Genomic DNA, 26,583 nt, shown 5'->3' on the forward strand with positions numbered 1-26,583 from the left:
TCGATCGGAACAGAACAAAATAAAAAACATCATAATGGCAGGTTCAATATTGAGAGTAACCCAATTCCAGATTTCCTCCGCTTAATCCTGCAGGAACCCGCAGATGGCTGGGGGAGGGGACCGTGCCCGGCCAGTCTGGCGGGGCCGACGCTGCCATTCCCGCATCCCCCGTGCCGCCGGGAAGCTGCACAGCACCGGGGACAAGTACTTCCTGACGCCGGTATGGGTCGGGGTGCTCCCCTGTGTGGTCAGCCCCGCTGCCGAACGACCCCGTCCGAAACAGCGGCTGCCTGCGGCTCTCCTGGTTTACGGCTTAAGGCAGAGCTCTGGCTTTGCACTGAGCGAGCGGGGGCCCTCCGCTGATGAAAATCTCCTGCTGCTCACTAAAGCCGACGGCGGGCTGCTCCCCTCCTGCTGCAAGGCGAGTGCTGCGCCCTCGGACGCTCTCCCCTCCGCGGCCGCGGGCAGGAACGGGCTGTTTCCCTGTGCCCTTTCCCACCAGCCTGGCCGAAGCCGCGCCGGCCGCTCCACACTCTCCCGCTCCGACGGCCCCCGTGTGCAGGGAGGGCTGCTGGGGCACGCCAAGGTGGGAAGGGCGAGAGGGGTCTGGCCCCCCACCAGGACCCCTCCCCAGGGCACGCCGTGCCCGACGTGCAAAGGTCCGCACCCCCTAACGAAGCTCCCCCCTGGGGCTGACGCATCTCTGTCATTCACTGCATGGAGCGATGCAACCGTGCTGGAGTCCCCAGCCCGAGCGAGCGGCGCTGCGCCTCCATAACCCCCCTCTCGCAAGACTGCGCCTCCATAACCCCCCTCTCGCAAGGCTGCGCCTCCATAACCCCCCTTTCGCAAGGCTGCGCCTCCATAACCCCCCTCTCGCAAGGCTGCGCCTCCATAACCCCCCTCTCGCAAGGCTGCGCCTCCATAACCCCCCTCTCGCAAGACTGAGCCTCCATAACCCCCCTCTCGCAAGACTGCGCCTCCACAACCCCCCTCTTGCAAGGCTGCGCCTCCATAACCCCCCTCTCACAAGGCTGCAGGTCCCCCGGGACCGGGAGCAGGTTTTAGGATGCGCACTGGGGCAGCCAGGGCCGGGAGAGGCGGGGAAGTCACTGCCAGGTCAGCACCTGAAAGCAGTCAGCGTGACAGCCCCTTGCTCTGGGACGTGTTTAACGCGTCTGTCACGTCAGTGCCCTGGAATCTGGGGACGGGAGCTGGAGCCCTGGCTCGCGGCCGGGACGCTGCCTTCCCCTGCCCGGCCCCGCCAAAGAGCCGTGCACCCCGTGTGCACCCCGTGTGCACGGCGGGGAGCGGGACGGGCTGGGAACACGCGGGAAAGGACGTGCTGCCCTCCTGCCGCAGCCGTGCCGCCGGTGGCTCCCAGCCTCCGTGGGCCGACGGGGTGGCCCAGAGCAGCACCAGCCATCCCACCGCGGGCTACTCGGAGGGGTCCCACGGCCGCGGCAGCAGAAAGCCTGGCCCGGGCGAGCCCCCCGCTCACAACTACCTGTCCCCAGGCTTGGGGGAATGAGCTGCCGCACTCACCACATGATCCATCACAAGGTGCTCCCTGCCTGCATCCCTGCTTAGCACCTGCGAGGCTGCCAGGAAACACATGTGACCCCGCTGGTACGGCTCGGCAGCCCTTTCTTCCTCTGATTTAGTTGCTGTTAGCTTTTTTTCCACCCTCCCCCTCGCCTCGCTCCGCTGCCTGCCCTCCTCGCTGAATGCTTGCCAGCTGGGACTCACCGGCCCCGCTCCCCCGAGCAGGGGCAGGTGCCGCCCCGAGCCCCCACCCCGGAGCGGGGCAGGAGCCCCGGGGGCCGCGCGGGGAGCCGGGACCCCCTCGCCCCCCACCGCACCGACTTTAATCCTATTGTTCGGCCGCACAGCCGCGCTCCCCGGCAGCGGCGATCGCTCCCGGTTCGTGCCGCGCGCTCTCCCCGTCCCCGACAGTGGCCTGCGTGCCCCCTCCCCACCGCCGCCCCCCCCCGGCCCCCTCCCAAAGCAGCTCCAGCTGTCAATGGCTCAGATGGGAAGTGCAGGTACGCTGCTGGCTCCCTGCCCGTCTCCCCTGTGTCTGTCTGGTGAAAGAGGAAGCCAGTCCACCTCTGGAATCCTTCACTCTCTCCTCGTTCCTGCTCTCCCCGCGTCTCCCCCGGGGATTCGGGGTCAGCCTCTCTCTCTCGGTCTCTCTTTTTTCCCTTGCCCCTATCGGATTACAATGCATGCAGTGTTCGCTCCAAATCCCCCACTGCACGTTAATTCTGTTCCTCTGTCTCTAACTACCAAACTGCTTTCCTGTGCCTCCTGTCTTTCCATTCCTCCTCCGCTATTTTTTATCTCTGACAAATAGAGCACGTCAGCTCCAATTGGAGTGAGCGGGATGGGGAAGGGGCTGCGGGAGCAGCCAGAAGCCACGGAGGAGGGCGAGCGAGCGGGGAGCAGAGGCAGGCCGGGGCAAGGGACGGGGAGCCAGCAAGAGGGGTCCCAGCAGGCAGAGACACGCAGGTCCCCCCTCCGTCGGCCGAGTCCCAGTCGCTTCCAGTGCTCAAACGGGAAATCCCAGAACGAAGAGCTTAGAGCATGGCCCCGGGGCTTGGAGGCCACCTGAAGCAGCCGAGACCTCCCACGCGATCCATCATCCCCATCTGCCTCAGTTTCCCTCTAGCACGCCAGGCCGGCTCTCCTCCGAGGGCTGGGGAGGGAACGCGTGCCTGGGAGCGTGAGCCCGGCTCCTGCCACAGCTTGTCTCGAAGATCTTTGCTGCCGCCCAGAAGCTGCGCCGGACTGCAAAGCAGGGCGCAGAGCAGCACAATTCAGAACAGATTTGTGACTCCCTGGCCTGCACGAGGCACGCCGGGCCCGCGAGGGGCACACCGGGCCGCAGAGGGTCAGCCTGTGGCTACAAGGGGTAGCGGGGGATCTGGGGGGTCTCCTACCAGGGGAGGAAGCCCAGAGCGGAGCACAGGGCTAGGCATAGAGACTTCCACGCTTCTTGGTGGGACAGATGGACGGAGCTGGGTCTGAGCTCCTCCTCCCAAAGGAGCAGCAGCAGCACCGCTGCAGCCCAAGCCCCAGAGCTGGGCGGCAGCAGGCAGAGCTGCCAGGGACCCTCCTTCCCCGCAGGGCAGCCGCCCCGCTCCCTGCAAGGAGCACTGACACACGTGTCACCCTGCGTCCCCTCCCCAGCCCTCCTGCGGTGCAGGGGACGAGCCGCGGCTGGGCTGGGCAGGGGAGCAGGCTGAGGACCCAGCCTGCGACGGGGCGGTCTGGGGGGCAGCAGCCTCCGCAGCCCCCCCGATTCGTGCTGATGCCTAAAGATGCTGCTGGCACTTGTGGAGCAGGAGCGCAGGAGCACCCTGGCCCTGACCTGCCTCAGGATGGACGAACGGCGAAGCTGAAGGAGCAAGGGGGTGCGGACCGGCGGGGAAGGCAGCAGGACGTCACCCCTGCGCTCCTGTTACCTCCTGCTCTGCGGGCGCTGCGGCAGCATCCGCCTGCTGCCCCTGGCAGGGACGGGGAGCAGAGCGAGCCAGAGCACGGAGGGCGACGGAGGGAGGTGGGCTGGGATTCCCTGCACCGCACACAGGAACCGCGGAGCGGTTAATGAAGGGGAAAGCGCTCGCCGGCTTCCCCTGCTCGTGGGCTGGGAGGGGGAAGGCAGAGGCTGCAGCGTGCCCTCCCCCAGCCCCAGCCCTCCCTGATTTATGGAGGGTGTTTTCTTTAGCAAACCCAGCTGTCGGTGGCCTTCCTGCCGATGGCTTTTACCCCGCTCTGCACCTGGAGAGGCTGGGGGGACAGGACGGACCCGTCCTCCCCCTGCACAGGGCTGGGAAGGAGCAGGGGGGATCACATCTAAGTGCGGGAGGAGGAGAAAGACGGAGCCAGGCTCTTCTCAGCGGTGCCCGCTGCCAGGGCAGGAGGCCACGGGCACAAATTAACACACGTGAAATTCAACCTGAACACGAGAAGACACTTTTTTACTGCGAGGGTGGTCAAGCTCCGGCTGGGGTAGGGTCTCCATCCTTGGAGATACTCAGAACCTGCCTGGACACGGTCCTGGGCAGCCTGCTCCAGCTGACCCTGCCCGAGCAGAGGGTGGGACCAGACACGCTCCAGCAGCCCCTGCCAGCCCCAGCCATTCCGGGGTTCAGTGACGGGGGATGAGACCCCAGAGAGACCCCTCTCCTCCCACAAGGACGGTGAGCTCGGGCCCCGAGAAATTTAGATGGTAACCACTAGGTTTCAGAGTAAACATGGGCTCACGTGACAACGGATGGCAGCCTGTGAGTTGCTGCAGCCACACAGGCCCAGCAGCACAGCTGAAATCTGCTTCACGTCCAACAGGAGGAAGGACTATAAACCTCCATAAAACAGCTGACATATTGCCCCAGTCAGGGCAGATCTGGGTCCGGGCTCCTGCCACCGCTCCAGGAACCTCTCTTCAGCCGGCAAGTCGGAAGCGTTTTGGGATGTGCCAGTGGGGAAGTCCTGGGACTTCCTGGCTCGACCTCTCTCACCAACAGCACGTGCCAGGAGATAAGTTCTGTTGGGGGAGGCAGCAAGGAGCCTGATGGTGGCAAACGGTGTTTCATCAGCCGGCCTCCTCCCCGAACACACCACCTCCCTCGCTGCTGCTCCGCCACGGCCATCCCGGGAGGCCGTGCAAAGGGCGGCAGCAAAACCCGCCGTGGTGGCTGCAGCTGAGCCACCGGCCGGGGCAGCTGCCCGCGGGGAGCGGGGCCGCCCCAGGACCGGCCACGGCCCACGCTCGCACCTCTGCCCGCTGCCAGCGGCTGCGGCGTGCGGGGGCCGGTCTCCCCCTCCCTCCCCACTTCCAATCTTTCCGTGCTGATTTACTGCCCACAGAAAAAGTTTCCCTCTTCGAATCCAAGATTCCTTGCGTTTTGGCTCCTGCTCCCGCAAACCCGAATCAACTGTTAATTTTGGCAAGTCCCCTTCTTTGCTCTGACCGTGGTCGGACTTTTCCATTCTCAACACCTTGGGAGCTGTTCCCGGGGGGGGCACAGGCATCCCCCTCTCTTCCTGGGCACTCTGCCCTCCCCGTTACGGACCAGGAGGACCTGCTGCTGCTGCTGCTGCCACGAGGGCTGACGCTGCACAGCCGAGTGAAACCCAGGGCCACCCGCTCCCCGCCCTGCCCCGGACTGGTGTTTACTGGCAGAGCTCAGGAGCGAGCCAGGTAGGTCTGGAGAGGTCCCGCTTCAGCGGCCAGCCCGGAGCCGTGGTCTTCTCTGGCCCAGTGGGCAACCGCCCAGCGCGGCAAAGAGGAGCTCAGCTCGGCTCCAAGCGGGGAGCAGCTGTCTGGCAGGGAAGGCCATGGAGATCCACCAGCAGAGCTGGGGGAAGAGAAACCACAGCAAGCAGTTGCTTTGCGGGGGAACCTGTGGTTAAGCCGACTTGCAAGCTGCCCCACAAACACCTCCAGCACCAACGGAGGGCAAGAGGCAGCCGCCGCACCCTCTGCTCCTTCCAGATGCCGAGGACTGCGGACCTGAAGAAGTGCCGGAGCCCTGGAGGTGCTGCCTCGTCCCTCGCGGGGATGCCAAAACCTCGCGCTGGCCTGTGAACAGATTCCCCCTCCCCACTGCTAAGTGCTGCCTTATAAAGGAGCCGCCCACATCTCGCTTCTGTGCAGAGCAGGCCCAGCTCGTTAAAGATTATGAGATGTAAAGGCAGAGCGCAGGCCCCCTGCCTCGGCGCCTTCCCAAGCAGGGCAAGGGGGATGGGAGAGGGGGACGGGGCGACGGGGCCACGAGCCCGGGGCGGCCGGAGAGCAGCACCCTGGGGACGCGCAGCCCCCACTGGCAAAGCGCACGCTTCGCACTGGGGAGCGACGCTTCCCCCCCTCTCGGGGAGCTCAGAGATGCCCCTGCTGTCCCTTACGCCAAGTTTCCCCTAGAGAAGGGAAGAAGCCAGACGCAGGCGGGCTCCATCCTCCAGCTGGTTTTCATCATGCCCAGCAAACCCCTCCCGGGACCCTCTCTCCCAACCATCTGGGAGCAGAGCTAAACCCGGATGAAAGGAAACCCTGTGCAAGCCCTCCCTGCAGAATGACGGGCGGTGGGTCTGGCAGAGGCGGCAGAGAGCCCCTCTCGCCCGGCCGCCCCCTCCAACACGTTAGATACGCACCTGCATCCCCCCCAGCTCCCCCTCCTCGCCCAAGCCCCGTTCCGCAACCCAAGGAAGGATTAGCCGGCGCAGCAGGAGCAGCACGCGATCCAGCACTGCTGCTCCCAGGGACCTGCCAGAAAGAAAGAGCAGAGTCTTCCATGTCAACATTCCTCCTGCTTAGGAAAACACGGCCCCGTTCCCCTGAATAGCCTATTAAAGAGAGATTTCCTGCCGGGTGGTGGAGAGAAAGCAGAGGGAGGTACCGCAGCCCGGCCAAGACCAGGGATGCGTGGTACGACTGACCGACGGCCGCCGCGCCGGCCCCAGGCAAGGGCCAGCGGCTCCTCCGCATCTCTAGAGGTGATGCTCTGTAGGCGGGGAGATGTAGTCAGGAGCGAGCGGAGAGGGCTCCGGCTCCATCTCCATCCCGCGCCGTGCCAGCTTCCCTCTCCGCATCGCACACCAGGAGAAACAGCTCTGACAAGCGCAGGGCTGTCCTGCTCAGAAGCCTCCCCAGCTCCGTCTTCCTCCTGCCCCACGGGACGGTTTTCCCCGCACTGTCCTGGCCGTATCACAGGTTTAGTCACGCAACGGAGAGCATCGAGGAGGGATGGGGCCAACGCCAGGCACGTTTGATCTGGGCCCCTTTTGGAGGCTGGTCCCAGTCCCTGCTGACCTGGTCCTTGCCTGCAGCCACACTGTCCTGAGCCCTCACCAGCCCGCAGGCACGTGAGGGGCTCTGCCCTCACCCCCAAACTGGACCGCGTTATTGTGGACGACAGGGGTTTGTCTCGGTTTGCCCAGCACAAGCACCAGCTTCCAGCAGGACGGCACCAGGGTCGCGCGCCCAGCAGCTCCGCACATCGCTGCACTGCGATTCCCGAGGGCACGGTGCAGAGCTGAGCAAACCGAGAGCAGTAAAACGGCAAAGATCCCTGGAGCGACCTGTGGGAACAGGAACAGCAAGAGAAAACAAGCTCCCCTGGAAAAAAGGGCACACAAAAAGCATCACAGCTCTACAACAAGGTTTCTCCTGGAGCCTCTGGCCACCTAACCCTTGGCAAAGGCGAGATGAGGTGCAGCCTCTGTTACCGTAGCCCAGAGCCCTTCTTCCAGTGCTTACAGATGAAATATTTGCACGTCAGAGAGCACAAGCGACGTGCGATGCTGCTGCTCTCCCCACCTTCAGAAGGCAACGGCTCTGCCCAGGGAAACTCGGGGTCTGCGCTCACGGCCCAGCTCTCTGCCCAAGCTCCCACCACGGAAGGGGAGGCTTTCGTTCTGCCATCTCCTTTAAATGAAGAAGTCAGTCGCGTGCGTCCTGAGCACAGCCGATGGGATCTCGGGTGCTCCCGGCTGGCTCTCGGCACAAGCCCTGCCGGCCTCCTGAGCTGCAGCAGAGGCACCGGAGCCTCCTGGAAGGGGCCAGGACTTCTCCTCCGTCCTCACAGCGACAGCCCAGCCTTCCCCACCGCAGCGCACAGACCCAGGTCACGTCATTCGCACCCGCTTCACTACAGCCCAGAGAGTCGTTTCCAGCGGATGGGACTTGTGTGGTTTGAGCTGCACAGGGCCTCTCTCTTTGAGGGCAAAGCCCAAGCGCGGGAGAAGCTGGGGGAGACAGAAAGCTCCAGGCAGGGGCTGCGATGCCACGGTCGCCGCTCCCCGAAGCGCGCTGGAAGCCCACCGGCCACCCCTGCCGCGCAGGATGCCTCTGCCTCCCTGCTGGGGCTGCCGTCCACAAGCCCGGGCCATTAAGCAAAAAGCAAGACAGGTTTTAATGACTCCCAAGTCCCTTAAAGAAACATTCCTCCAAAGCCAGCTCTCTGCACATCTCCTCCCCCTCCTGCCATCCGAGCCCGGCTCCGGAAGGAGGCCGGACCCCCGCAGCAGCCCCTCGGCGGGGCAGGACGCTCTCCTCCTGGAGGCAGATGGACCCGCGCCCCTACGAAATAAAGTGTCTGATTGTCACCCACATCCACCGCGCCTGAGTAACGCGTAATGGGAAAACCCGACGTGGTAGGAAAACCTGATGCTGGGAGAGGAAAGAGACGGGACGAACCCTTGCGGGGGCAGGCGAAGCAAAAGGGGGTTCAGGGTCAGTTTGCTCCCCCAGAGCCGGCAGGCAGGGCGGGGGGAGGCGAGCCCCCGAGCCCGGGCGAAGGGCAGCGGCCAGCCCGCCGGGGAGCCTCGGCCGTGAGCGATTTTCAAGACACGGTGGCCATCGGGAGAGGCGCTTTCCTAAACAAAGAGGGATCGCTCCGGAGCTTAGGAAACATGAGAAAGAGCCCCGCTGCCAGAGCGCAGGCTGCGAGCGAGCCTTGCAGCTGGGGTGGGATGCAGAGGGAAGTGGGGACACGCTCTGGGAGCGGGGGGCCGAGGCCAAGTCCTCTGGCAGCTGTCGGTTCGGTAGCCGGCAGAAGCCATTAACGGCGTTTGGCTGCAGAGCAAAGCGATGCGTGGTTCCCGGACACACAAACAGGCGCTCGGCAGCGGCTCCGCAGGCTCTAGAGTTACAGCCGAGCCCCGGAGGCGAGCGCAAGGCACAGGCCGACGCTTCCGATCGCGCCGGGGTCCCGGCGGCGCGGCTACTGCAGGGGCTGGAGCGCAGCGGGCTCAGCTCGGGGACTGCCAACCCCCGGGCCGAGGGTCTGGCCCTTTGCCCCCCTGGACAGGCCCTGTGTTTCTGACTGGGGAACAACCATCCCCGAGGACTGCAGAGCCCCGGATTTTGCTCGAGACACCTCCTGCCTCTGCAGAGCGGTGCTGACACCCCAGGCGCGGAGCCAGCGCCTTCCCAAAGCAGGTGCAGCCCCTTCTGCTAGGGAGGAGACCCCTCCCTCGCCCCCAGTGACTGTCCGGAGAGATGCTGAGCCTCGGCACGCCGTGCGTGTCCCCAGGCGTGGGCTACAGGAAGGGTCCTGCCGGCTGACCCCCCACATCCCCCACACCCAGCCCAACTGCAGACCAGAAGGTCCTTCTAAAAATTCTTGCTAACCACCTCTTCCGGGGATGGAAGAGAGATGTCCAAGAGCCCCCATGGGCTCCCAAAAACCCAGGGTTGGCTCCTGGAAGCCCAACAGCACTCTTGCAGCAGAGCCAGCAACTGCTGACTTTGCCCCATTAATGGGCATGGCTAGGAAATGGCCCCTTTGGGGGAAGGCGGCCCCCCAACCCACCTTCATTAATCACCCAGCCAAACAGCCAAGCTCCAAAATCTTACCCCCGCTTGAGAGAAAAAACCCCAAATGCTGTATATCGGGATTAAATGAAAGCCAACGCAGCAACAGCAACAGCAGCAGAGAGGAAAGGCAGCAGAAGCAGCGCAGGGGTTCGTCTGTCCAAAGCGCTGCTGTGAGCACGTCAGAACACACAAGCGCACACGTGAACACACACGTGCTTCAGCCGAGGTGACCCGTCTCCTTCTCCCTGTTCTGCCCCCCCATGAAGCACCTGCAGCACACGGGAACTAGCCTGTTCACAGACCCGCTGAGCAGGGTTCAGTTGGTTTAGGGTGGCAGGGACCTCTGGAGATCATCCGCTCAGGTAGGGTCACCAGGAGCCGGTTGCCCAGGACCGTGTCCTGACAGCTTTTCAATATCCCCAAGGATGGAGACTCTACCACCTCCCTGGGCAACCCCGGTCACCCGCACAGTCAACAAGTGTTTCCTGATGTTCTGACGGAATTTCACAAGTTTGAATTTATGCCCTTTGGCCCCTGCCCTGGCCATGGGAACTCCTAAGAAGAGCGGGGCTCCCTCGACTTCACTCCCTCCCATCAGGGATTTACCACATTGAGGACATCCCCGCCGCACATCCTTGTCTCCTGGCTACACAGTCCCAGCCCTCTCAGCCTCTCCTCCTATGGAAGATGGTCCCATCCCTCCAGCATCTCGGTGGCCCTGTGCTGGACTCGCTCCAGTCAGTCCACGTCTCTCTCGTACGGGGGAGCTGAGCACTGGACACAGCGCTCCAGGTGTGGGCTCTCAGCATCTCCCCTCGGGGCTAAAAACCTCTGATCGAAACCCAAGGGAGGACTTCTCAGTGCCTGCTTTCATGCTCTGCAACCAGGGCCCCCTTCTCCCGAGGAGCAGCACAGAAGCAGGACTCCCTTTCCAGCCAAGACCATGCCCATGCTGAGCAGAGCAGAAGCTGCGTGGATGCCGCAGCAGAGGTGCTCGGGTGGCTTTGCTCAGCGTTTGCCTTTCTCACAACAGCGTGGTGCTGTTGCTCGCGACCAGCCTGTGCTCTCCTTTGCAGGACACAGCTACCCGGTGGCAGCAGCACATCTTGAATTATAGAATCACAGAATCATTGAGGTTGGAAAAGACCCTTAAGATCGTCGAGTCCAACCATTAACCCAGCACTGCCAAGCCCACCACCAAACCATGTCCCTAAGCACCACGTCTACACGTCTTTTGAATACCTCCAGGGATGGGGACTCCACCACTGCCCTGGACAGCCTGTTCCAAGGCTTGACAACCCTTTCGGTGAACAAATTGTTCCTAATGTCCAATCTAAACCTCCCCTGGTGCAACTTGAGGCCATTTCCTCTCGTCCCATCGCTGTTACTTGGGAGAGGAGACCAACCCCCACCTCGCTACAACCTCCTTTCAGGGAGTTGTAGAGCGCAATGAGGTCTCCCCTCAGCCTCCTCTTCTCCAGGCTGAACACCCCCAGTTCCCTCAGCCGCTCCCCATCAGACTTGTGCTCCAGGCCCTTCACCAGCTTCGTTGCCCTTCTCTGGACACGCTCCAGCACCTCCATGTCCTTCTTGTGGTGAGGGGCCCAGAACTGAACACAGGATTTGAGATGCAGTATATTGGTGCAGCTGGCACTTGCTGTCCTCCACCTCATTCCTCATGTATTTACCAGCGTGTCTTTTAATAAGCGGACCCTCCACTCCACCATGCAGTCACCAATAAAAGGCAAGATGCAGGTGACAGACAAGTGCAGACCCCTGCGGGACCAGCGAACGCATCCCGCCACCCTCCCCGCGAACCCCGGGTGCTGATGCCCCACGAAGGGTCACTGCCAGCTGGGCACCCACGAAGCCACAGAGAGAGAGACAGGGGGCAATGCCAGCGGGCTCCCGAGGCTCCTGTCACCGCCCTGCCCCGCGCCGACGTCGCTCCCCTGTTGCAGAAGGAAGCCAGATTGTTTTGACAGACTTGTCTATGTTGGCAGTTACAAGTCTGCTCGCTATCTTCCAGAGGTTTGCAAAGGGGTTGATTATTTTGTTCCAGAGTTTTTCCAGGAATTGAAGTTAAGTTGAGCGGTGTTTTTTTGGACAAGTTGTGCTACTCGATAGGGAAAGATGAAAAAAAAAATTGAAAAAAAACCAGTGAGGCCAGCCTGTGAGAGAACCGTGAGCGAGAGGAAGGAGGGCCCTGGCAGCTCTGCAAGCCCAGCACTTACAGCAGCTGCGTTGCCCCCAGCCTGGAGGCGACGGAGCAGCGACGGAGCATCCCTGCCCAGAGCCGGGCACACAGCAGCCCGTGCCGGGCAGCGCCGGCACTCTCGCCCCAAGGACACGGCAACGCGGCCGAGCTAAAGCTTCCCTGAGCTCCTCCTGGATCACCCGTTACTGGGATTGTGACAGCACCCAGAGAGCACAGAGAAACGTCTGGCCCCAAAGACAGCCTGAGAAGAGGCAAGACACCGGGGAAGCATTAGCACCCTTGCAGCGACAGGGAAAGGAGCTGCAGGCTTTGCACAGGAAAGCCCTTTCCCACCTTGCCCTTTCCCAGGAAGCCAAGGGCAGACCAACACCACCAGCCGAATTCGCCGCTCCAGCTCCCAGGGCAGCGTCTCAACCCCGCGGTGACCCTTCCTCCTCACCTGCAAGCTCTGCTCTAAAGGCTCTGCCTGCCGAGCGCAGGTCTCCTGCCTTTTCCCCAGGAGACGGTTAGGAATTTATAAACTGACCTGGCTGGCTTTGAATGAGGATTTTAATTCACCAGGCATCCACAAAGTTCCCTTTGCCATGACTTAAAAGCAACGCTGTGTGCTCGCTGCACGCAGGTCTGCTGTAGCTGCAAATCCCAAGGATTGTCCCACAGCCAGCTGATGACTTCCACATCCCCTCCCTCCTCCCGCGTCACCGTCGTGCGCTTCGCGGCTGAAGCCCGAACCCCACCAAAACCAACCAGGCCCGATTTTCAACGTGGTTGCTGCTCCCAGTGCCCCTGCAGTATCTTCAGGCAGCATCGAGGAAGAAATCATCACCAGGGTAGCCAGCGCTTGGTTTTTGGGTTGTTTTGGGGCTTTTTGGCTGCCACTGAATTATGAGCTATTTTGTCAAGTTTGTTTATGGCTTGGGAGTTCAACAGGGTTTTTTTTTTTTGGTATGTTAAAAGCCTTCTGAGAGCACAACTCTCTGAAGGCAAAGTCCAAATAATTGTTTCCATGCCCCGCTCGCCCCCAGGTTGCCCGTCCACGCTCGACAATACACGTCTCAGGAAAATAAGGGTGCCCGTGCCATTTTCCACTTGAGTCACGCGCCTCTCTTCCCGACAGCCCTGACTGTCTGGACACTTCTCCTTTCTCGCCAACTCCAAAGTATCTCCTTTCTGGCCTCAGATCTAAGCTTGCAGATACACCCAGCTGACGTGCGCCAGAAGAATCCCAGCGGGCACAGGCCGCTCCGAAGCTCCCTTGGGAGCCAGCCGTCAGCCCCAAGTCTGGCAGTGAAGTATCAGTTTGCAAAGAGCCTTCCGTACGTATGTATATGAACCCACATTTCGGAGCGCTATCTCAGGAATCCACAGTCACCACAGCAAACCCCGGAATCTTCCCAAATAGCTCCCTGACACAGCCCGGGCTGTACGAGCCGAGCAAAACTCCGGGTGAGCAGTGCAGGAGCTCTCTCCCCGCAGGTGCTGCCGAGGGTGCCGACTTACAGGCACGCTCTCTGACGAAGGGCAGCCTGCCTCCGCGCCGGGCGGGCAGCGCAGGCAAAGCCACGCTCGGCCAACAGGCGCCGGGTAGCGAGGACCTGATGAGCAGGAGGTGCACGGTCAAACGCAGGCACTGGGGCAAGAAGCACTGGACGCTGTCACCAGGAGCGGAAAACAGGCTTCCCCGCTGGAGATGCGTGTGTCTCTGTTAGCAAATATCAGCACCGTCCGTTTAAACGGGCAGCCAGGATCTGCTCGGCGCGTTACAGCTCGAGGAAAATAATCTTTGGGCTGGAGCGTTAGGCCTGGACTAACAAACCAACCCACCCCGGTCCCCTGAACTGGCCAAGCCTCCTGCTTCCTCTGCACGTTCTCTAGTACCCGGAGCGGAGCCGAGCCTAATGAAGTGGGACATTGGAACAGCGGCCAGCGATTCAGGTCTGGAGATGCACATGTCCCCAGACCCCTCCGCCTGAGGAGGAGGGAGGCTGAGGCCAGCCCCTGAGCTCGGGGCAGCGGAGCAGCGACCCCTGCGCCGGGGCTGCCGTGCGGGCCCCTGCCCAGAGGGAAACGCCCGGGTTCTGGCGAGGGCCACGCTTCCGAGGCACCCAGACAGGCTGCTCCTCCAGAAAGAGACAAGATGTTGGTTGAACTACAACCAGGCTCCCTGGCTTCCCGGGGGGAAGGCTCTGCCAGCCGAGCCAGCGGAGGGATCAGTGCTCAGCGACGGCGGGGGGAGCACGCTGCACTCGCCATCCTCGCAGGAACAGACAGCGAGGAGGCTGGCGCGCCTTTCGCTGGCTCTCTGGATGCCACGGCTGGAGCAGGGCACTGCGGGTAACCAGAGCGCAGCACCAACGGTCCGGGTCATACCGAGTTTGGGGGGGGTCCGTGGTGCAAGTCCCACCAGGCCAACGCTGTCCGGAGCGGGAGAGGCAGGGGACGCTGCCAGAACGGGTGAGGTGGTGCGGGACTCCGCTGCCTAATCTGGGGCCAGGGAAACACTCAGCCTTGTCCATCCCGGATTTGTGGGCAGGCTGATCCCTGCCTCTGCCGCCTGCTCAAGGAAGCTGTGGGTACCTGGCAGGGAGCCCGCACTGCCAACGGAGCAGCTGGCAGCCCTGTGCAAAGGGAACGCGATGCTGCGGCCGGGCCCCGGGAGGGAAAACGGAACGCAAACAGCACCGCCAAAAGGCAACTTCAACCTTACCGAGCAGGTGCCACCGGCAGCGGTGAGCTCACGCCGCAGCAGCAGCCTCGGCGCGATGCCCCGCCGGCTGTGCGCACCTTCGCACTCGGCCCTGCCACGCCGCCCCACGAACAGGAGCGCGGCCGCTCAACGCCCAGCAGGATCCTGGGCCAGGGAGAAGCGCGGGGCAGGGGTGGATGAGGCCCCCCCCGCAGTTCCCAGGTCGCCCCAATGGCAGGAGCCCGCTCGGAGAGACGTCAGCTCGCTTTGGAAAGGACGGGCCGTAAGCTGAGCTGCCGCAGGGCGCGCAGACCCAGCACGCAGAGGGGGAAAGCAAATGGAAAAAAAAAAAAAAAAAAAAAGGAAAAGAAGAAAGAAAGAAAGAAAAGTTTCCACTCATCAGCCGAAAGTTGTTGTGGGTTTCTCGCTCTCTTTGGGTCAAGGACCTGATCGTTTAAGTGTATTTGGTGATGTCATTCCTTCCAGAAGGAAAAAGCCTTTCCTGCCCCAACTGAGCTGCTTTACAAACGCTTTAAATATCAAGTTTGGGGCAGCCAAAAGACAGAGTAATTCAGCTCTTTTTTTTACGGTTGTATCAGCACCCGTTAATTGGTGGCTTTCCCCTCTGCTCTCCACCAGCCTCGCCTGGACCTCGAGGTCTTCCTGATCCTGACCTGGAGAGAAACCCTCGCCAGGCCAGCCTGCCGGGGACGGTCCCACGCCGAGGGGCCGCGTGGAGCCAGCCCACTTTCCATCCACGCGCGCCAGCCCAGCGAGGCCAGGACGCAGCCGGGGGACGTGCGGTGAGGGCCGATCCATCGCCGGCAGCAGCGTGGGGCAGGGGCTTGCCTCCGCGCCGGCGGTCTGGCAGCTCCAGCCCCGGATCCCCCACCCTCCGTCGCACGGAAACTTTCCATTCTGGCTGCAAATGCCAAAAACCCAAGCGAGTGCCCGAGCCGCTCGCAGCTGCTGACGTTTCCCCTCCCGGGTGAGCCCTGCCGTCCCGCAGGGGCCCCGAGGACAGCCACCACGCACCGAAACGCAGGCACAGGGTCGGTGCCGAAACCTCCCACCTCTTTACCGGGGAGCAGGGAAAGACGCAGGCAAGGGCAGGAAGCCAGGCTCAGGCCCCTCTGGCCCTGTCCAGCTGGCACCTAAAGCATAAAGTGCAGCAGCCGAGGTCTCTACACCAGCCCGTACGATGCCTTTTGTCGGGAAATCCATAGGAACTCCAAACGCCCCGGTCAGCAGGGAAGACCACCTTCGGTGGTGGCACTTGACCAAAGACTGGTGGGGTCTGGCTGGAGAGAAGATCGCTGCCAACAGCACTGCAGAGGCCTCCTTCCCCTCCTCTGAGCTGGAGACGAAATGGCTCCCGGACACCCCCGTCCTTTGCCTTTTGCTGTTTTCACCCCGTCACCCAAGCCTGCTCAGGAGGCTCCCACCGCCCAGCAGCACCAGCTGCCCCGGGCACAGGCAGGGAGCTTCGCCAGGGAGCAGGGTTTAGGGACCACGCTTTGATCCACACGGTCCTGAGAGCGTCAATTTTAATTTTATAATGCTGTAGCTCCAGATGTTCTTGTTATTCACATTAGTATCTGCAAACCTTAATGTTTGCAAAGCCTTTGGCACCACCGGCATCTCACTGGCCATGAAATCTGCAGGCCAGGGGTGTGTAAGATAATCCGCCTGCATGGTGTGCGCGTCCCTCTCCTGCCATTTCAGTTTTAAATCCGATGCCTTTTCATCTTGTCAAATATCCCCCCGTGCTACCTTCTACATCCTGTTATTGTGTCCTCTCAGACTCCGCTTCGCCTCCAAACTACACAAATCTTGTCTTTTCACATCTCTTCATCTGTAGATTCCCCCCAGCCACCAATTATCACGGCTATCCATCTCTGGAGCTCCTTTTTCTCTCCCTACTTCTTTTCAAAACGGAATAATGGAAATGGGGCATGGCACTGCAGCTGGAGGACCTCACTGACGGGCTGTAACGAAGCCTTCCGTGCTTTCCTTCTTGCATCCCATTTCCAGCTCCTTCCCCACGCCGAGCACAGCAGCAGTCACTTTCACCGGGTACTTTCCAAGAACTTTGTTTCTGTGAGCGACCGATTACTTGGGAGCCCAGGAAGGAGCCCGTGCCGCCCCTACAGCCCCTACAGCCACATCCTTTAGCACGGGACAGGGCGGGTTAGGGCGATCTGGATTTGCAGGCTCTCTCTAAAGCTCCCTGCCCTACTCCCTTCTCAGCACATAAAACCACCGCAGCGCATCGGCGTTCCCCAAGACAAACAAGGCACGTTTTGGAAAGGACGCAGCAACACTAGGATGTACTTTCCCCTCAATAGAAAAGGGCAGGAAAATAAAAAATATTGAATTCAGCAGCAGAAACACTTGCCTGCCGAGCAGCCGGCATGATTTGGGAACCTGCTCTCATGTCCCTGCCCTGGGCAGGCTGGAGGGGGGCTCCCTGCCTCGGGGCGCAGGGGAGGCTACGGTGGCGAGCACAGCCCGGCAGTGCCGGGCTGGGGCCGGAGCCCCTCTGGGCTCTGCCCCGGGATAGCCACGAGCTTTGCAGAGCCGTGAGGGCAGAGAGCGGAGCGAAGGAGCCCCGACGTTCCCGCCACATCACCAGCGAGAGGCCAAGCCCGCCAGGCTGGTGGCAAAGCACCCATAGGGTCGCTCCGCTCCTGGCTCATTCCTGCTCAGCTGCCTCCCGGCAGCACTGCCGCCCTTCCCGCTCCAACCCCGCGTCCCGGGCTCCTCGCAGCCCTTCCTTTCGCACCTTCGTGGCCATCAGACGGGGCCGAGCACGCGCGGCTGCCCGGCCAGACACGCCTGCGGGGGAGATTTGCTAAGCGGTTAATGCAGCCGGCGAGTGGGAAGCCTGGAGCATCTGCTGGAGCCAGGCAGGTCGGGAAGCGCACGCACAGCCGCGCACACACACACGGAGCGATGAGTTGAAGGAGCTGTCTGCCAGCAGCACATTCTGCAGGATTTTTTTTCTCTCTTGGCTAATCAGCTACTGAAAGAAGAGCTCCCTCAGCCCGGCCAGCCGCTGAGCCCCCCCGCCTGGGTCAGCTGCGCTGCGGAGGAGGGAAGTGGGCTTGGAACAGCCGCCGGCTCACCGAGGAGCACTCAACGCGCCTTCATTCATTATCCACTGACATATGGAATAGTCATTGCGGGAGGAAACAGAACCAAACAAAAGCCCCAAACTGCTTCCTCCCAGCGAGGCCCTGACAGCCTCTGCAGCTCACGGCCATTCATCTCCGAGCGGCCGAGAGGAAGGGACGCTCGGGCTGCGCGGCGAGCGCCGAAGGGATCACTGGGGGGCCTGGCGTGGGGACCGGCTCCCCGGCAGCACCGGCACGGCGGCCAGCCCGCGTGCGCCGGGGCTCTCGTGCCACCCGGCGCGGGGACCCTGCCCGCCGGGCACCGGGAAAGGGCCCTGCGTGCGACATGGGCTCCCCTACCCGCCCCGGCCAGGAAACCAATTTATTTTGTTGTGTCTCTGCTCAGAGCACACGGCAGAGACCGGCCTGGGCGCCCGGCCAGGCTGAGCGCCGGCAGCTGCCAAGTGAGCAGGAGCACAGCTAGAAGAAATTTAGTCTGTGCTAAACACAGGGGCATAGCAGGTCTGAGCTATTATTCTTTATTAAAGAGCTCCGAAGCCCACGCACAGGCGGAGGGGAGAGTGCGCAAGCTCAGAGCCAGCCGCCGGCGGGTGAGTGACAGCCGGCACAGCGGCAGCGCGCCCCGGGGCACCGGCCGTGCCAGCGGTGGCACCGGATGTTTTCCCAAGCTGCCGCTGGTTTAGGGAGCGATCCTGCGGGCACTGCTGGGAGCGGAGCGATGGGGCAGGCTGCACGGTCAGCTGCGGACGCAGGTGCCTGGTTAGAGGTTTGCAGACGAAGCCAGGCAAAGCGGAATTGGGGAGCACCCCGAGCTGCACCCAGGGTGCTCCCGGCTGGGGTCTGCGCTGAGCGGCACCCACCAGCGTGACCGGCAGGGAGAGCGGCAGGGGCACCTTCCCACAGCAGCACCCGACTGCTGGAGCTCGCTGCTGCCGAGCAGTACGAACAAGCACAGGGGGGTTATCATCAATAACATTCAGAGCTGCTACCATTAAAGGTAACAATCAAGTTGGAGATAATTATCACGGAGATAGATATAGTCAGGGAGCACAAGGCTTAGTCTCTACCCAGAGGCTGCCAAATGTCTGCGTGTTCCCCCAGAGCCCCCAGCAGTGACCAGAGCCCCGGGACGACCTGCTCCCGCAGCTCTGCGCCGCACCCCGGCAGGGCCCCCAACGCACCCCCAATCCGGCAGCAAAGGGGGTGCTGGGGCCACGCCAGCTCCAGCTTCCTCCTGCTCTCAAGGTGCCAGGTTCAGGCTGCACCACGCAGCTGACCCCTGGGCTGGGACATCCAGAGGGATCACGTTGTGTTTCACAGAAGGGTGGATCTGGACCCCCCACCATCAAGGGCCGCAGACCCAGGAGGTGTTCCGCCCCAAGCCCACGGTCTCTTTGCAAACCACTGCCGTTTGCCGGCTCACTTAGAGGCGGTGAAGCAACGCACCCGCGTGAGGCTGGTGGCACGGTCAGCGTGGTGGGAGGACGCAGGCGGCACGCTGCGCACCCTCCGAAGCCCAGTGCTGCACCTGGCCACCCCCCGACACACAGCCGGCCCGCGGACCAGGGACGAGCGAGGGGGTCACGAAGCGACACCCAGCACTGAAACCGGCTGCCGCGGTTCCCACCCCGGCCAGGCTGACCGAAACCGCAGGCTGCGGGAGAACACCAGTGCCCGCTGGTGGGGCTGGGCTGTGCACCGGCAACCCAGAGGAATGGAAGTACAGGTCTTCAGCGCCCTCCTAAAGAGCAACGCCCTAAAGCATCGCGTTTCATGAACACTTCAGTTAGGACGAGGCTACAAATTAATTGGGAGGAGGCTGCAATGCAAGCGAGGTCTCAAAAAAAAAAAAAAGAGACAATGAAGAATAAAAAAAATACAGCTCCTATTCACAGCAAGAAAGTGTGCTCCGGGCCCTACTCGCGCCCGAGCTGCCCCTGCCTGGACGGGGGATGCTGCCCTCCCCTCCCAGCACTTCTGGGCCACCGAGACACAAAGCAACAGACGAGCGCTGGGCGATGCTCGTGGAGGCGAGCACAAAGCACCCAGTGTGCGCATCCCAGCCGCAGGAAGCAGAAGCATCAGGGTTCTTATGGAAGAGAGATAAATACAATTACAGAGGGAGGGCAGGGGGCTGGGAACGGGGAACAAGGAACAAAGCCACTGGAAGCTGCTCTGATGTCAACAGGTTCTGAATCAGCGCTCCCCCCACCGGGGCCCTGAAGCAGGACCAGCTGGGGAGAGAGAGACCTTGAATTCCTGCATGAAAGGGTTTTTTTCCTGGGTTATGCTGGAGACATTACACAAGTGTATGTTTTCTATAGTCATATATTTCCCCTCTCTCTAAATCTCTATTCCAGACCCGGGGGCAGGGACAGCCGGCAGCTCCAGCGCTAGCCCAGGTGGGCCTCTAACATCTAACCTTTCGGGCCCTCGCTGGACCAGAAAGCCGGCAGGCACCCAATCCTCCCCCTCCCCTCCGCTGGGACTAGAGCAGGAACAGACGCATCCCCTCAAAGCACCAGTAAACGCAAGCCTAGGCCCTTTGAGCTTCAGTGATGCCAAAGAGCTCTCCTGAAGCTGGGTGTGCAGCCAAGAGGCCCTCTCGCATCCCCCGCTCAGAAAACTCCCGAGCCAAGCCCCGGGTGCTACGCTGCCGTTACTCCCGACGTCCCCCCCGTGCCCACGGCCGTTCCACGGCGGCCAGGCGCCCCACGCGAGCGAGCTGTCGGAGCTCCTCGTTCAGAGCGCTTGCAGCGTGCAGCAGGCACCGGCTGGCTCTTCACCTGCCTGGTCACGCAGGATTTTCTGTGCTCTGCTACTTCTCAGCGTTAAGGAGGAGACAGCCTGAAATATTCCACCTAACCGGCGCCCAGGAGGCTCCTCCAAGCATTCGTCCAAGTCATGAATGAGGCTACCCAGTACCCTTTCAGGTGAACCTCAATCCCAGCAATAAGGGCCAGATCCAAACGCCCCCACAGCCCTTGGCAATCCCTCCACCCCGACCCCGGGCTCTACTGAAACAGCTGATTGACGCCAATTGCATTAATTGATTTAGCAGACGATTAAGAAAGGCAATGAAGTTTGTCTGGAACAGCCAAACCCTAGGGGCATTTTACTGCTGAGTCCTGCTATCTTCTACACAAGGAGCTTCCAGACTTTTCCAATGCGCGGAACCCGGAGAGGTTCCCTCTGAGAGCGGGGCAGAACCCCTGGGCAGCGGACGTAACCCCAGGAGCCACAGGTGAGGCTCAGGCACCTTCTGAACGGCTGAAGCAACCCCCCCCTTGACACCTGGGCTGAAAGCCCCAGCTCTGGCTGGGCAAAGACAGTGCTTGTTGTGTGACGTTAAGCCAGGGAGGAAGGGAGGTTCTTCCCATACGGGAAGCACTGTCCTTTCCGAGGTGGATGTGACATTCCTTTCGGCTGCCCCAGACGCTCCAAGCGGTGCACCGAGCAATGTACCCTCACCAAGAGTCTCCTTAAGAGCCCTGACTCGGTGCCTCTGGCCTGCAATGCATTAGCAGCAAAGAGCAGTCTGGGCAATTCCCTTTCAGGGACAGCGTTGCCTGACCATATCCCCTCCCTTCGAGTTCGCAGAGAAGCCAGCACGGAGAGGGAAATCCAGCATGGAGAGGGAAATCCATCAGCTCTATCTCATATCCACGTATAAAAGAAAAAGTTGTAATGGGTCCTACCTCTTCATCTGAGCTGTCGTCTTCATATTCATTCTGAGCAAGCAGGCCCTCGTTTTCCTTCAATGATGAATCATTCTCCAAGATTTTGCTCTTCCTGGGAGCCCCTTTGGCCTGAAAGACAGAAAAAAATAGCTTAGTAAGATCCCATCATGTGAACCTTTGCATTTTTGTGTTCACTACAGCAGAAACCTTGGCTGGGCAATGAAATCTGAAGCTGCCACCAATGTCTAGTCTGCTGCCAGGTCCAAGACCACCACAGAGCACTTCATGCCCCAACCTGGACAGCGCTGTGCAGAACAACATCTCACTCTTAGATCCTCTGGGACACAGAGGGAAGGAAGGGAAGGGCTCATTAAGCAGCATGCACTTACATTCACCTGGGACTGCAAAAAGAGAAAGTCGGTCACCTCCCTTCTGAGGACAGGTTGCCTGAGCTCTCTGGGAGCTGCTCTGCTCGCACACGAATTACTTTCTCACTTATTGGGCCCGAAATTATTCTCTGCAGCTTCCATATCCCAGCCACCTTCCAGAGTTATTTCAAGACTCTCTGTCCCTCTTTTCCCCTGGAGCTCGATGCCACTGAGACCACGCAAAGACACAACCAGGGCAGAGGTTGCAACAACCCAACCTGCAAGGACAGGCAGAATGGGGAAAGCATTTCCCAGCAACGCTGCCTCCTCCGAGCGTCAGTCAGAACATAACCAGCCAAGGATGAGGTGCCAGTGTGGCTACAGGCTCAGGAGGTAAGGAGTGCATCCGAAACCACACAAACCCAGATCATGGAAACACAAACATTTATGCTGGAAAGGACCTCTGGAGGTCCCTAGTCCAACCTCCCACTTAAAAGCGGAGCCAGCTTCAAAGTTAGATCAGGATGCTCGGAACCTTGTCTGGTCAAGTTTTGAGTAATTCCAAGGATGGAGATCTCAGCACCTCTCCGGGTCCTCCCTGGACCGCACAACTCCTGCGGGCGAGAACACACCTTACATTCAACCAGAATTTTCCTTGCTGCACCTTGTTCCTGTTGCCTCTCATCCCATTCCTAGGCATCACAAGAGCCTGGCTCCATCTCCTCCGCACTCCCTCCTGCAGCTGCAGACAGCAAAGGGATCCCCCTTTGTCCTGTCTCCCGGCTGAAGAAGCCAGCTCGCAGACCCTCCTCATGTCCCACGCTCCAGCCTCGACCATCTCGGTGCCCTTCACTAGGCTCGTTTCTGTCTGTCACTGTGTTGTTCTGGGGAGTCCCAGAGCGGACCCCAAGCCTGGATGGGTCTCAGGTGCCAAAGAGAGGTGCAGGACCAAGGACCCCATCCCCAGCCCTGCCGGCTGTGCTCCTGCCAGTACAGCCCGAGCTGCGGTCGGTCGGTGTTGTTCAGGACGCCTGCTGACTCCCAGGCTGTCCCCAGGACCCCCAGGTCCTTTCCTCCAGAGCTGCTCCCTGGCCGTTCAGCTCCTGCCTGCCCTGTTGCACGGGGTTATTCTGTCCCAAGTGCAGGACTTCACATTCTTCATCCTTGAACTTCACAAGGTGCCTGCCAGTCATTTTCTCCAGCTCATCACGGTCTCTCTGAACGGCAGATCTGCCCTCCAGCAGATCCCCAACAGATCCTAGAGCCTGCTCTCTCAGGTAAGGACAGACCCAGCAGCACCATTCTCTTTATCTGGCAGCACAAGTGCACGGAGCTTTCTGGTGCCTACCACGACGCTATCACAAGAGCGGCTCTTCCCAGCGCTGAACTTGAGCAAAGGTCCTACCTACCGACGGGCTGCACCACGTTTGCCCTCAGGACTCCAGAGCTGCCAGACAAAGTGTTTGAGTTTGGGTAAAGCACACAACCACCTCACCCGCGTAATCTGAAGTTACTGGTGGGTTTCAAAGTGACTGGCACATTTGGAGCCACTCTGAACCCCAAATGCCTTTGGAAGAGACCTGGGTGGAGAACAGGCCAGGAACAGGCTGCAGACACAGCCCCCACGGTGGCAACCTCACCGTGATGAAGAGAGTCCCACCATCGCACGCCGCGCCAGATGCGTCCAACTGAGGTTACCCGTCAGGAGCGGTGGGACCAACCTCACTCACAGGGAGCCGAATGCAGCCTCTATGGCTTGGGTTATCCCAAATTTTTTTCCGTGCCAGAACCTGCAGCGGACACACGGACCATACGTTCTGCTCCCCTCAGAGACAACTCACGGGGCATGCCTCGGGTGGGAATTAATCCCCTCCTCAGACACGGGTAATCAGACAGCACCGAACATCAGACTTCGCCCACTCGCTGACCTGCTGTGTGGGTGCCGAATAAGCTACAGATCCTTCCCTGGAAAAGAGATTCTCTCTCCCCCCGCGCGCCACTCGGAGTGGGGGTAGGGGGAGAATGGGGACCCTGGCTAGATCGGGTTTACGGGAGGATTCAGTGAAATAATCGGAAAAACAGCCCCAGAAAACGTCCCTCGCGGGAGCAGTAAAATCCGCACAGTGTGTGATCACCTTCTGCTGTACGTACACACCAGCGCAGCTCCCCCGAGCCGCAGGGAGAGGGGTGGGAGAGAGCCTGGAAAATACTGGGCCGGCAAGAGGATGAGATTACTGCAAAAACAAAAGGCTTTATTAAAAAATTTTTAAAAAGGGAGATTGGAGATAAGTTTTTTTCCAGGCTTTTGGCGCTACAATGGCTTTGGACTTGAGTTTCCATCTTTCCCTCATTTCCCCCCTCTCTCCGCCGCCGCGATGAGACCGGAGAAGGATCCTGCGCCGCAAATCTGGGTTGCTGGTGCTACAAGCTGCCAGTGTCCTCGAGAGCGAAGGCCGTGCCAGGAGGTGGCACACAGTTGCTCCAGCATCCTGCTCTTACCCCTGTGACACTGGGCCTCCCAGTCCACGCTGTCACGGAGAAAAACAGAGGCCCACAGGCCCCCCAGGTCCTGAGTTTACTCTGAGAGCTGGCACAAGCTGGCACAGGATTCTTGCAAGAGATTCACGCTGGCTGGCACGTCTGCAAAGCGAACCAGGCTCCAGCGTCAAGCGATTAGACATCTATCGGCAGGTTCAAACCCTTCAAGAAAGCTTCGCCAGGAAAATAAGACAGACCTCAGCTAGGACATCAATCACACGCCCAGCACCCTATCATACTTGACTGAAGCCCAACTGGGCAACAGTAAACACAGTGAACGCTAAAAACATTTTACCAGACAGGGCTCTAAGGGCTTCAGGATAAGCACAAGGTGCCAGGAGCAGGGGGGCCAGCAGACCTGGGGAGTCACCGTTCACTCCTCTTGCAGGCTTGTCGGAAACACCTCTTGCATCTTCCAGGGACGTTTCCCTTGACGCACGCAAAGGCTTTTTCCCCGCAGCTGGGTGTCGGTCAGCGGGGGTCCCAGCCAGCCGGGCAGGCAGGACAGGCTGGTCCCCTCAGCTTCGCGGGGGCTGCGCTGGGACGCAGGAGTAAAGCCGAAGCTCTGCTCCGCCGCCCAGGCAGCCCCGTGCAGGAAGGCTCGTTCCACCAGAGGGCGGCAAGCAATGCCGGACACGCCGCAAAACCCTGCAAAACCCCTCAAAACTGCCCTGCCGGCACCCCCCACCACAGCCGCTGCCAGGGCTCGGGGACGGGGACCGCCTGGCCCCCCTGGGCATCCGCGGCTAGCGGGGATCCAGGAATCAGCACCCCCAGACCTCGGCTCAGGGGGGAGTCGGGCAGCGCTGAGCGTCACCGACAGCCATCGCCGAACCCCATTTCTGGCAGTTTTGCTGCTGAAGGGGAGAGCTGGGGCAGTGGTGGGTTTCAACAGCACAGGCAGGACTTGAGAACAGGTTTAGCTGTAACCAGGGGGATAAGGGAAGAACGATTGAAGCCTCCCACACCAGTGAGACCTGCAACATCCTCCCTCTCAAATGCACCCCCTGCTCCCCACGTGCGGATCAGCTGGGATTCCTCTACCCCAAACCCCAACAGATAAATTCAACAGAAGAGTTCAGAGGAACGAGTAAAAAGGATTAATCTAAACTAAAACACAAACCAGACAGGCAAAAAGGAGAGGGAGAATACTGCCAGCAGCCTTTGAGGAGAGCCACGTCCTCAGAGCATTCCACTTTACACCATCAAAAAGGTGTGCGGGATGGCAGGCAAACCACCCTCGGTCAGACACAAGCGCCGAGCCGCTGAGCTGCGCGAGCCTCTCCGTGTCCTGGCCAGGGTTCTCCAGCACAGGCAGAGCGGCTCTCCCCAGTTATGCTGCAAAAAGCACATCGCATACCTGACTGCAAAGAAAGTCTTACACCAGCAAAGATGCTAAGGAGAGGCAATATCTTTAGTCATAAATTAGAGAAAGGAAATACGCTTTCAGGAACACAAGCCCCTCAGGCGTGAAAGAGAAGCAGAACTGCAGAAGGCTTGTCTATCCCAGAGCTCTTCCACATCCTCCAGCCAGATAAACTTGCGTAATAGAAGATACCACCTCTGCCAACACCAGTCCTGCTTATATCCTCAAGCTATCGCTGCTGTGGCACCCTTACCAGACAGCCTCGGAAAGACCAGCAGGGCAGACCATTTGGCCGCTGCCTGGACTAGCTGATTCGCTAAGGAAGCATCCCCCACTGCATTTGCTAGTCCGTAAAATACGCATCAGAGCATCTTAATGGCCCAGTTAGATCCTCCATTTCCTCCCCAAACCAAGAGCCACTGGAAGCTGGATTAAAACATCAGTAGCTCCTTTGGCTCCCCTTCCCCTGAGCAAAACCTGCTTGCCTCCCACCGTAAAGCTCTCAAAGTGCTCCCATGCAGTTCCTCCTTGGTTGTGGAGAAAAGATCAGAAACTCCTGGCTTGCAGTTTTCCAGCAGGAAGGGGGAAAGGTCCCTGCTGTCCCAGCGATCCCCAGCTACAGCGGAGCAGAATTTCCTCGGTGGAGCTGCAGAGGCAGGGAAGCTGGAGGAAGGGGTGCACTAGGCGGGTGCTGCTGCTGCAGAGACAGAGTTGGGTGACAAGTAGCTGAATAGGTGAGGGGGAGGACGGGCAGCAGCAAGACCAGACGTGCCAGCCACGGCTGGAGCGAACAGATAACAGACCCTAACGTGGAAGCAGCCCTAAAGCAGACGGGTTTGGGAGCTGTGGCAACAGCACACACTTACGTAAGCCAAAGCAACTGTCCCTCGTGTTCAGGAGAGGGGCTGCGAGGTTTCTCTCAGCTTTACCAGATGCCGGGATGTGCACACAAGCTGTGAGAGAATCTTGCTCATCGGTGCCAAGCCCAGACCTTGCTAAGATCGTACGGTCAAGGTGGGGAAAAGCAAACAGCCAACGCACACACGTCATCTCTTCCTTTGCTAAAGCAAGATGGTTCTTGGGCCTAATATTGTCAGTTGCTCTGCTCAGCCTGTGAGGCAAAACAACTAAATCCTCAGTTTTACACGTGGAAAAACGATACCTAAAGGAGCAGCAGCGATCTAGCTTGCAACAGGGCTAGAAACAGGATTCCCAAATTCACAGCTCTGTGAGCTACAGTGTACTCGTGTGGGCTGTTCTCCAGGACC

General features: G+C 60.5%; 1 protein-coding gene across 2 annotated transcripts in view; it reads right to left on the reverse strand.

Moving 5' to 3' along the window:
• BOP1 (BOP1 ribosomal biogenesis factor) overlaps positions 1 to 26,583 on the reverse strand; it is a 71,876-nt gene that overhangs the window by 36,089 nt on the left and 9,204 nt on the right. Inside the window, exons 1-2 of one of the 2 annotated variants that reach the window (XM_075140980.1) lie at positions 25,808 to 26,030; positions 21,062 to 21,172 (exon numbers count right to left, since the gene is read on the reverse strand). Coding sequence is in view for 1 of the 2 variants with exons in the window: in XM_075140979.1 (XP_074997080.1) it covers positions 21,062 to 21,172 (111 nt within the window). In the remaining variant the exon portion in view is untranslated. Of the gene's footprint in view, positions 1 to 21,061; positions 21,173 to 25,807; positions 26,031 to 26,583 lie in introns of those variants that run through there. The other variant, XM_075140979.1, reaches the window with a different exon arrangement.

This window comes from Calonectris borealis, chromosome 2 (genome assembly GCF_964195595.1).
Source record: "Calonectris borealis chromosome 2, bCalBor7.hap1.2, whole genome shotgun sequence".
Lineage (NCBI taxonomy): Eukaryota > Metazoa > Chordata > Aves > Procellariiformes > Procellariidae > Calonectris > Calonectris borealis.